Below are 11,216 nucleotides of genomic sequence, written 5' to 3' on the forward strand. Positions count from 1 at the left end.
ATTCAGGGTGCAGAATAAGTGTTATTCTTCATCCGAGGTAATCTTACGTGTTACTATATATAAGTGTCGTCGACCCCTTCCATCAATATCCTCACAGTAGGCCATAAATAAAAGTTGCTGACATCTTGACATAGGTCAAGGACGAGTTAGCAAACCAGGCTGATTCAACAACGAATCACTACGCCTTGGTAACACAATCGCATGGATTAGCATAGCACATACCGTCACCTCAGTTCAATAACCACTTTCTTACTTACTTCCCGTCAGCCGCAAAATTTCTCTCAAAAATACTACCTCTGTACCAAAATATAAAATATTTTTGCAGTTCAATTTGAACTGCAAAACCGTTTTATATTTTTGTACGGATGGGGGTATCTATTAGGAGAAAATGAAATAAATTCTATACAACTAGGCAAACTGTTTGACCAAGAGCAGTGTTCCCCCAAGCCAATCAACCGAAGCAAATCATCACAAATCTAAACTAACAAGAGAAGAGCAATAAATGAAGTGACTGCCCGATCGATCTAGAAGCATGTAAGACAAGACACAATGGATAGTAACATACACTAGTAACATACACATATTTCTAGACTATATTACTATCTTCATAGTGGGTAGTAACTTAAGTGTGATAACATGCAAAGATTCATTTATTAGGTTATAGACTCATATTGCATTGGAACATGTGATGTTACAGTAACTAGTTAAGTTACTATAACTACCTCTCTCTTCATTAACTCATTGCCACATAATCAAATTTGTTAAGTTGGACTCGATGTTACTGCTGAAGTTACTCCCACTGTCTAAGAGCAGAGCGAGCAAACTTACAACGGACGCCATCTTAGCCCACTTGTTCCCGTGCAGCGCATGAAGCTCGATAATCTTCTGCTCCTCCTCCTTGGAGAAGGGACCCTTCTTGAGGTTGGGCCTGAGGTGGTTCGCCCAGCGAAGGCGGCAGCTCTTGCCGCACCGGTTCAGCCCGGCGTTCCTCTGGACCTGGTTCCAGTTGCCCTCGCCATGCGCCTCCACGTAGGTCCTCAGGCGCTGGTCCTCATCGGACGTCCACGGCCCCTTCATCATCGGAGGCCCGCTGACTACGGTACCGCCGGTCCCAACAGGAGCCCCGCCTTCCTCTTCCTCGCCGTCGCTGTCATCAGCCTCGGTCTCATCGTCGTCGCTGCTGCGCGGCGACAGCGGTGACAGCGGCGGCGACTGCACCTCCTCCTTCAGCAGCTCCGGCAGGGCGAGCGTGGCGTCCTTCCCTTCCATCTGCAACGTCGTCCCGGGCCGAGAGGCCGCAGCACAGCCGCGCCAGCGCCCTACCAAACTAAGAACAGAGCAGAGGAAATGCATCAGCGAGACGAATCCAATCTGCAGCTAAATTCACTCCGGCGCAATCCAATCAAAACCAATTCAATTCGATACGATCGAATCTAATCTAGGGAGCGACATGAGATTGATCTCGGGTGCGGTGCTCACCGTGGAGAGGTGAAGCTTTGGAGAAACCGATCTACCGCGTGCGGCGGCGGCGCAGAGTGTAGAGGGTAGGGAGGGACTCGCGATGGCTTTGCAATGCGTATGGTGCAGTACTAGTTAGAGGTACGAAAAGTCCAATTTCGAATGGAGCGGGTTTACGGGCCCGCGAATTCGGCCCGAGCCGGAACCACCCCGAGAAATGTAGCGCTGGAACAAAAGGCAGAATGTTTTCTTTACTTTTTTCTTTACTCGAATGGAGTGGGTTTACGGGCCCGCGAATGGCTGCCTCGGCCTCCTGAAGCGAGCGCCAGATTGGGCCGGCCCAAAAGCGCTCTTTTTTTCCCACTGTTTTCTTTACTTTTGTTTATTATACTTTCTAAAATGTTAATCATGTATATGAAAAATGTTAAATAGGCATAGAAAAAATGTTCCAATGTATACAAAAAATGTACTATGTGTACGGAAAAAGCAAACATAAAAAATATTCAAAAACGTAATTCATTTTTGGAAAATGTTAAACATGTATATAAGAAATATGTTGGATGTATATAAAAATTACAAAATGTGTATGGGAAAAATAGATATAGAGAAGTGTATGTTTTTAAAAATATTAGTCATGTATCTAGAAAGTGTTAAAGATGCATATATAAAATGTTAAAAATGTATTGGTTGTATAAAAAAATGTATGAAGTGTATGAAAAAAATAGACATCAAAAATATATTTTAAAAATGTTAATCATATATATATAATGTTAAGTAAGTACTAAAAGATGTTTAAAATAGATAATAAATATACAATGTGTATGAAAACAATAGACATCAAAATATTTATTTAAAAAAAATGATAGTGATGTTTATGAAAAAATGTTAAACATGTATTTAAAAAAATGTTCTTGACGAAATGTAGAATGAAAATAAAAAGAAACGAAGAAAAACGAAAAAAACCAATGAAAATCGAAAAAGAAACAAAGGAGGCCAAAGAAAAAGATAATTAAAAAGGAAACCGAAGAACCAAGTGCAAATGAATGGAAAATAGTGAAACCCAAATAAACCAAAGAAACAATGAGAAAGAGGAAAAAACAATGAAAGCCAAGAAAGAAACAAAAAGAAACCAAACAAAAATGAAATATAACAAAGAAAAATAATAAGAAGAAAAACTAAATATGTCCTCAATCTGGTTTAACACCGAGATTGTGAGACCAGCTGCCCCCGGGAATCCGCAGTGTACTTGATGCTACCGAATCAGTGAATCTAATGACCCGACCAGGAGCGAAAGTCTCGACCTGGCCTAGATGGTCGATTGGGTCAGCGAAGAGGGTGATATTGCCGAATACAAAGATTTGTGTGTAGTGTAGGTACCGATCTGATCGTTGATCTTGCACCTCATCGTATCACGGGGATTGCTTAGACGGGACCTGCATGGGCCACCAATGACAGAGTTAAATCCGACAGATCTCAGGTAGGCGATCTCGAACTAAGCATCTAGATGCGATGGTAACAAGTGCTCATGATTTTCCCAGGTTCGGGCTCTTCGAAGAGACAATACCCTATGTCTGCTTGTGTTTAGTGCTTTGGGTTGGAGTACAAAGTACATATGATGTACCCTATGATTGTTATTGCCGTTCTACGAGCCCTACCCCTTGATTTATATAGGTACCGGAGGGTCTAGGGTTACATCATCCTAGTCGGTTATGTATTAGGAAACAATGTCTTCGCTGAATCTAGCTTCTTGGAGTACATGGTAAATATCGCGGACCCTTCCATTGATACGCCATGGCCCGTCTAGTGTGGCCCACTCCTAAACCACCATAGGGGTCCTTAGCCCGGCCCACCAGGCCGGAAGGCGACATGGTGGGAAACCCTCTAGCCGAGACATCGTCACCTGCGTCGCCCAGGAACCAACCTAACCAACACCAGGAATGGCCAATTTACCCGGCAACTACAACTCTCTAGTCACATGCCGTTTTGATAGTCAAATGCCTAGCGGCTCAACGACCAAGGCGCCTGCTGAAATGTGCACCTCCATGTGGATGTGGTAGACCATGGGACGTGACACAACAGGTCTGCACTGGCACGATCATACTAAGTTTGTCAGGCCCTAAAGGCATGTACAATGGTGCTATCTTAGGAGTGCCGTATAGAATAAAAAATAAGGTGGAGGAGAGAGAACTCATAAGAAAAGGTCTGTCTTCTCTTATTTAAGAGAAGACAAGAGATGATCTCTTAGCACAATATGTCTCACCATGTTTCTAGGAATAGCTAGTTATTGAAGATAAGGCTAAGAAATGACCCATTGTAGACATCTTTTTTGTCATCTTTAAATTACATGCAAGACTTAAGATAAGACTATTTTATCAACCATTGTACATGCCCTAACCCAGCTAGGGAAAACAACAACGATGACTTTATCAGCCGTGAGCATTGAGCGTGAGATCAAATCCTGAGTATAACGATGCTGAGAGAGATAGTAACCATCATTAGTTTGATCAACCTCAATTCCCAGAAAATAACTGAGAGAAAATCAATCTGACATCTTGAATTGCTACGAGCTGGCAGGACCCACATTGACCATCCCTTTATCGCCGCCCACACCAAATTTAGGACGTGAACGGACAGTAACCAACGTCGAGGGCAAGCTGACATGACTCGCCTCTTTTCAACTGATGAGCCACATGAACGTTAACGCTCGGCCAATTCAATTCTCCATGAGCAGCCATCATGACAGGGTGAACCAACAAACTGGCACCCATAGCATTAGAGCAAATACAATCCCGAGGCCAAAACCCGCCACCGTTCCGGTTCATACCATTAGAGTCAACGCAACCCGAGAGCCTAAACCCATCACCTTTATGCTTCGCACATATATATAAAACCCATCGGACTCGACGTCGGCGGCAAATGTGGCACGGCCTAAAACATCGCCACCATCAAAACTCGCTGCCATAATCACCCTCGGAGACCATGTGACGACCCTTTCCCCGGCGAAACCAAAGAGGACCTCGATGAGAGAGAGTTCCAGGAGAGAGAGTGCGAGTATTTATACTGGATCGAGCAGGATGACCGCCATAAGTCCGAGTGGATATATTCCTTGGCAATAAAAACAAACGGTGAAAACAACAACAACTTTCATTGCTCGGTACCCATCACAGAGTCTTGTGTCTTGCAGTGCCACAATGAAAGGAAAACGACGCCAAATGGAAGAGAACACGAGCACAAACAATGGAGCAAAGGGGTTACCCACCCAAAACAAAGATGGTACACCGACCGACGATGAACACCACACTTCTTGAGGCCGGAGAATAGGGTAGGTTGTACACCCGTGCGAGAAGGGAGATGACGGATACGTGGTCGAGCCCTTTGCTCATTCCAGCCGGACACCGAACTTATAGGAACTTATAGGAACACCGAAAATTGGCTGAGCTGGGGACCCCGATTAGCACAAAGCAAACACCCTTCCCGACCAAAGGAAGCCTCAGCGGCCCGGATCCGTGAAATGTCGAGGCACCATAGATCGAGCCAACGCTGGGTCGAACTATGTCGGGGTATCTCTCACTGACCGGATACGACAGTCACGTCTCTCAAAAGCCGTATTCGAATGTAGTGGGGCGATGACCACCTGGCTTCTTGCTGTTGTGACCCCTGGCCGACTGGCTTGCCATCGTGACCCCTGGCCGGATGGCCCTCATGACTACCCGTCCTCTTTCCGTCGCAACCTCTGGTCGGATGGCCATCATGGCCGGTTTGGCTTGCCGTCGTGCCCCCTGGCCAGATGGCCAGGAAGCAAATAACACTGACAGACCGACCCAGCCACACATCTGGTGCCTGCGGACGAGCGCGTACGACGGCGCACGTGGGCGGGTGACCCTCGATAAAAGGCATCGGTGAAAGCCCGTGGAACAGACGACGCGAAAGACAATTTCAAGCGAGGATGCCCCAGAAAGCGATACTCCAACATCTTTTGTAGGAGAAATAATAAGTACCTGATGTCAGGTACGAGCACATGACAAATCGAAGATTTTCAATGGCAATTCTAGTGATGCAAGGATGACAAGTTAGTTGGCACACGGCAATTTATATCAAAAATTAAACTGAAGCGCAAACCAACCTCTGGTTGAGATGGTTAGGTGGACCCTGGTATCCCCAATCCACCAGGGTTCAAATCCTGGTGATGATATGCCAGCTCAGTCTCTCGGAGGTGCTCATAGGGATAGGGTATGCGTGTATGCCTTCATAAGGGTGAGTGTATGCGCGTTTATATGAGCGCTTGCGTCTTTACTGTGTTAAAAAAAACTGAAGCACGAGGCTTTCATATTTACAAGCTAAAGTTACCATCTTTGCTTCACTAAATTTGTTATCGAAAATGTTTGATTTGCCATGTGCTACTAACCGACGTCAAGGCGTTATCAGATTCCTACAAGGTAAATGTTTAGAGCCGGTGCGCCGGCCGAACGCTCGGCCGGACGCGTCCACGCTGGCAATGGGGCCACACAACACCGCTTAAATATTTCCCTTATCCCCACGATCGCTCCTATCCATTCATTCGCCGCTGTTCTTTCCTTTTATCTCCCCACCTCTTGTTCCCCTGCGGCAGCCTTCAGAACAGTTCTTGCCGGTGATGGCCGCTATTGATCCCACGCCAGCCTGCCCGCCGTCCATCCCGCAGCAGCATCCCCGCAAATAGGCGCTATTTTGGGAGGCCCCACCACCGCGCGCGCAAAGAGGAGGGTGGGGCGTCGTTGCGTGCGGCATCGATGAGGTGCGGTGCTCGGGACCGGCTGGGGGATTCGCCGCTAACGATGGTGGTGGGCGGCAACGGCGGTGGCTACCATGGTTTTTTTTGCTGCATCAAATTTTTTTGCTGGAACCACTTCTTTTTTTTGCTGGAATCTTCTTTCGTTTTTGCTACAAACTGAGAGAGATGATGTTGTGTTGCTGCCATGATTTTTTTGCTACATAAACCTTGGAACCATTTTTGTTTTTTGCTGGAACCATCATTTGACTTTGCTGCAGTTGGCGAAGATGGTTGTTTGGTGGCGATGGCGGTGCCTGCCATGCTTTTTTTGCTAGAACCTCTTAAGATTTTTGCTGGAACTGTTTTTTAATTTTGCTGCAATTCAAGAGGATGGTGGTGCCGTCGCCGCGAGGATTTTTGCTACATTTAATTTTGTACTAGAACCTCTTCTCATTTTTGCTACAACCTACAATCACAAAGCTACAACCGGCAATAAATTTTGCTACAATGATGACGGGTGGCGGCACCGACGAGCTTTTTTTGTTGGAAACAACACAATTTTTTGCTACTACCGGTGGACATTTTTGTTGCCATCAGAAAACCTGAAGGAGAGTGCTTTTTCGTGAGCTCATCCTCGGGGTGTTGCGACCGGCGACCGGCGCTACGGCCATCCCACCGGTGCTGCCATCGGCAGTGAGGGAGCTGCATCCCCAAGGAAGGTTGCTGCATGCGTGTATCCAACGAGGAAGACATGAGACGACGATGAGGAAGCCGGCGACCGGCGGCGAGGGCGGCGACCGGCGGCCACCGCGAGCCATCGGCGGTGCAGGCTATGGCAGATGTGCGGCGAGCCACGAGCAACGCGGGCTGTGGGAGACGGGATGGTGGCAGAGTCAACGATGCATTTTTCCCTCTTTATCTTCTTACGAAGCGGGGTGGAGAAGTTACAGATCGAGCGGTTTAAAACAGGCTAATCGTACGGCGTACGTACGACCGGCCCAAATCCTGGCCGGCGCACCGGCGCCTAGTAGCGCCCTTCCTACAATTATTCGTGCGTTTGCTTTATAGACTCCGTGCCAACCAACTAGTAAAGTACCTTCTTCTGATTGGCGTGTCTTATTTATCTCCCACTCTTTTTCCCTTCGAGTTTTTCCTCACTCTTTTCTCTGGTGGCCTCTGGTTTGGGAAGCTCGCTCGCATCAGCAAGGTACGATGAGTCCAATAGCATAGCTAGAGCTTAATCACTCCAAGGCTCAGATATTCGAGTTACTATGATCCGTTTTGAAGTTCCTAATAATTTTGTCCAGAGAAGTAGTAGTATTCGATGTGCTAATTAAGACCCCTAGGTATATTCGATTTGGTGACTCCGTTAATACCGGACAAATGGATACGAGAATCCATCCAAACCTACCATTGATTTCTTGTCATGAGATACCAAGTTCTTGCTTCGAGATGCTGTAAATCTTTCAGCAAATAAGCTATATTATTGGATTCGCAGGTGGGGATTATTTTGCCCAGAGAGTTCCGGCTTCCGGGGCCATGAGGCCGATGCATCTCTTGGGGGTCACCTGCTTATGGATCCTCTCATGCGCCTTGCTGCTCGGCGGCGCTTGCTCCGATGGGTTGCTGAGGATCAACCTGAGCAAGAAGAGGCTGGACAAGGAAACCCTAGCAGCGGCAAAATCGGCTAGGCAGGAGACCAACCTGCTGAGGTCCGGCGATGGATCTCGCCACTCTCCCGGCCTGTCAGGGGACGACACAGTTCCTCTGGACAACTACCTCGACACCCAGTACTTCGGAGAGATTGGCGTCGGCACGCCGCCGCAGAACTTCACGGTTATTTTTGATACTGGGAGCTCAAACTTGTGGGTTCCGTCGTCAAAATGCTACTTTTCGGTAAGTTCGGTGCCTGACAGACATGTGGTACTTACCATGCTTTGAGTTTCTTGATAATGGGTACTTTAAGCATGTTTTGAGTTATGGAACATAAGTTTGATGCATTGGTGTCTATGTTCATTCAGATAGCGTGCTACTTGCACCACAAATACAAGTCAACCAAATCGACCACTTACAAGAAGAACGGTATGCCGGACACGCATAATATGCTTATCTTCTGTTCAGTTTGGTTCCTTGCTTTTGCAAACCAGAAAGAGTACTCAACCAGAAAATGGTTCTTGACTTCTTGCACACTCATGCATATTCCTGGTTGTTGAAACTGTCCAGGAGAAACTTGCACAATTAGCTATGGCTCTGGGTCAATTGCTGGCTTCTTCAGTGAGGACAGCGTGTTAGTTGGCGAGCTTGTTGTGAAAAATCAGGTGAAATTCTTTACTAGTAAGTAACTCAGTGCAATATTTGTATGCAGGAGTACCAACCAATGCTGTACTTTTACTGTCTTTCAGAAATTCATCGAGACAACCCGTGAAGCAAGTCCTACTTTTATCATTGGGAAGTTTGATGGTATACTTGGGCTTGGATTTCCAGAGATCTCCGTGGGAAGTGCCCCTCCAATTTGGTACATATTCAGACCTCTGAACAGATTATCATGATGTCATAATCTCAGCAATGCTGTTGCCTGAATACTCTCTTTCATGTGTTGCATGAACAAACAGGCAGAGCATGCAAGAGCAGAAGCTGATAGAGAAGGACATCTTCTCCTTCTGGCTTAACCGTGATCCCGATGCATCCGTGGGAGGTGAACTCGTGTTCGGGGGTGTGGACAAAAAGCACTACAAGGGGAAACACACATACGTTCCAGTCACTCGCAAAGGCTACTGGCAGTTTGACATGGGTGATCTTCTCATTGGTGGCGAGTCAACTGGCTTCTGTGCCGGTGGTTGCGCTGCAATTGTCGACTCAGGGACCTCACTGCTCGCTGGCCCAACGGTATGTTGTTCTTGCTTGGATCATACCATAATTGGTAGAATGCGCACTTGGACAAACTATGGTATATAACTGAGACATCCTTATACTGTTATACATTTGTATTTTATACTGCTCTCAGACCATAGTGGCTCAAGTCAATCATGCAATTGGGGCTGAGGGGATTATCAGTACGGAATGCAAGGAAGTAGTGAGAGAGTATGGAGAGATGATCCTCGAGTTGCTTGTAGCACAGGTTTGTCAGTTGCTACACTTGCCCTCCACTGTTATCTTGGCAATAGGATTGTTGTTATTACTTACATCGATCTTGAATTCTCTAACCAATTACAAGAATACTAATACTAAGTTGTCACTGAGCAGACAAGGCCACAGAAAGTGTGCAGTCAGATTGGTCTCTGTGTATTTGATGGTAGTCACTCTGTCAGGTCAGCTCAACATCCACATCAAGTCGTATTTGCCATTTTACTTGCATGTGTATTTTAATGTTTTTAAAACAGACTTTATTTTCATGAATGACTATGCAGTAACCAAATAGAATCTGTTGTTAATAAGAACGAGAAGCGAGGCTCTGATCTTCTCTGCACTGCTTGTGAGATGACTGTTGTCTGGATACAGAATCAGCTCCGAAAAAACCAAACGAAAGAGCTCATCTTGGATTATGCGAATCGGGTCAGTACTACCGGTAACGCCCATGCCAGTATTTTCTGAATGTCAAGTGGGTGAAGCGTGTGATGACAGTCTGATTCCAATGTGAACTGCAGCTCTGTGAGCGTCTTCCGAGCCCCAACGGGGAATCAACCGTCGACTGCCACCAGATCTCAGAGATGCCTGATCTTGCTTTCACCATAGCAAACAAGACTTTCACCTTGACGCCAGAGCAGGTGAGGTGCTCCCTAAGTTGTACTTGGTCATACCTTCAGTTAAGATAGTCCATGCCCAATCTGAACGATGTTGGTTTTATTTATAGCAACTGCTGTGCTTCCTACTTGCCTTAGTCACTCTTCACACTCTACTTGCTACATATATGCAGTCTAAAAATGTTTCTCCTTTGTGCTGCAGTACGTAGTGAAGCTGGAGCAATCAGGCCAGGCCATTTGCATCAGTGGGTTCATGGCGTTCGACGTGCCGCCCCCTCGTGGCCCGCTCTGGTATGCGCCCTAACAGTCTTCAGTCTTCAGTCTTCGCTCTTCAGTCTTCACCATCACTTGCTTGTTTTCCCCTTGCGGTCCGTTTGATCGACGTTTCGTGTTGTGGAATCGCAGGATACTTGGAGACGTCTTCATGGGCGCCTATCACACCGTTTTCGACTTCGGCGAGAGCAGGATTGGGTTCGCCAAATCCGCATGAGGACTTGGTGTATCAGGGCTCAGGGCCGGTATTGTACATACTGCAAGCACGTGCAAGTTGCAAGGGCAACAATAAACTTATACGGAGTATTAGTAGAAAGGAACAAATGAACTTGCCACCAGCATTTGTATAGCTATTTGCTATGTATGGCTTGATATGGAGCTGCAGACAGCACACACGATGACACGACACGAGGTTGATGTAATAAGCGCGATGAGAATCATGGTTTTATGGTGTGATCTCATCGTTTATGCGGCCACTCTCAACGCACATTTTCTTAGCACGGTATCATGAGACATAGTAGATATTTAGAGACAATTATCGCAATGTATGTTCTTTTGAGTATTGGAGTATCTAAATTAGCCTCCGTATAGTAGGTTTTGGCGGCTAACCAAATGGAGCGTGGTTTGTCGACCAAAAGACTAGGGAGGTTTAGGTATTTTGTCGACCAAAAGATCAGGGAGGTTTAGGTATTCGGGACCTCCAGGTCATAAATGATGTCTTACTTAGTAAATGGCTATTCAAACTACTTATTGAGAATGGTGTTTGGCAAACTCTATTGCGCCGATATCCCAGGCATATTGAAAGCCTGGTGATTTGCATTTTTGGGCTGACATGATGACGGTAAAGAAACATCTTTTTTGCTTTGGATCCTTTGCGATAAAGGACGGCTCTAAGATACTTTTTTGGGAGAACAAGTAGCTAGGAAACGCCACTCTTTGGGAACAATATCCAACCTTGTACCGCATAGTACGTGATAAGAATGATACTCTTGCAC

At 46.3% G+C, this 11,216-nt stretch overlaps 2 protein-coding genes across 3 annotated transcripts in view; one reads left to right on the forward strand and one right to left on the reverse strand.

Moving 5' to 3' along the window:
* The window catches only part of LOC123148183 (transcription factor MYB51), a 3,914-nt gene extending 2,276 nt beyond the window's left edge, over positions 1 to 1,638 (reverse strand). For both annotated transcript variants that reach the window (XM_044567549.1, XM_044567547.1), the window contains exons 1-2: positions 1,480 to 1,638; positions 829 to 1,327 (exon numbers count right to left, since the gene is read on the reverse strand). In XM_044567549.1, the coding sequence (XP_044423484.1) occupies positions 829 to 1,269 (441 nt within the window). In that variant the 5' untranslated portion in view covers positions 1,270 to 1,327; positions 1,480 to 1,638. The remainder of the gene's footprint in view (positions 1 to 828; positions 1,328 to 1,479) is intronic.
* Positions 1,639 to 7,044: 5,406 nt separating this feature from the next.
* LOC123148185 (aspartic proteinase) lies at positions 7,045 to 10,689 on the forward strand. The gene is made up of 12 exons (XM_044567551.1): positions 7,045 to 7,415; positions 7,707 to 8,104; positions 8,230 to 8,290; positions 8,432 to 8,526; positions 8,611 to 8,723; positions 8,821 to 9,094; positions 9,213 to 9,326; positions 9,452 to 9,516; positions 9,616 to 9,760; positions 9,853 to 9,972; positions 10,151 to 10,239; positions 10,354 to 10,689. Exons 2-12 carry the CDS (start codon positions 7,748 to 7,750, stop codon positions 10,436 to 10,438), a joined length of 1,518 nt encoding a protein of 505 aa, XP_044423486.1. The 5' UTR covers positions 7,045 to 7,415; positions 7,707 to 7,747; the 3' UTR covers positions 10,439 to 10,689.
* The last annotated feature ends 527 nt before the right edge of the window (positions 10,690 to 11,216 follow it).

Source organism: Triticum aestivum, chromosome 7A (assembly GCF_018294505.1).
Source record: "Triticum aestivum cultivar Chinese Spring chromosome 7A, IWGSC CS RefSeq v2.1, whole genome shotgun sequence".
NCBI classification, from domain to species: domain Eukaryota; kingdom Viridiplantae; phylum Streptophyta; class Magnoliopsida; order Poales; family Poaceae; genus Triticum; species Triticum aestivum.

Coding starts and splice junctions, on each gene's coding strand:
- LOC123148185 (XM_044567551.1), top strand. CDS start 7,748: ATGAGGCCGATGCATCTCTTGGGGGTCACCTGCTTATGGATCCTCTCA. Junction 9,095..9,212: donor CACTGCTCGCTGGCCCAACG/GTATGTTGTTCT, acceptor TACTGCTCTCAG/ACCATAGTGGCTCAAGTCAA. Junction 9,327..9,451: donor TCGAGTTGCTTGTAGCACAG/GTTTGTCAGTTG, acceptor GTCACTGAGCAG/ACAAGGCCACAGAAAGTGTG.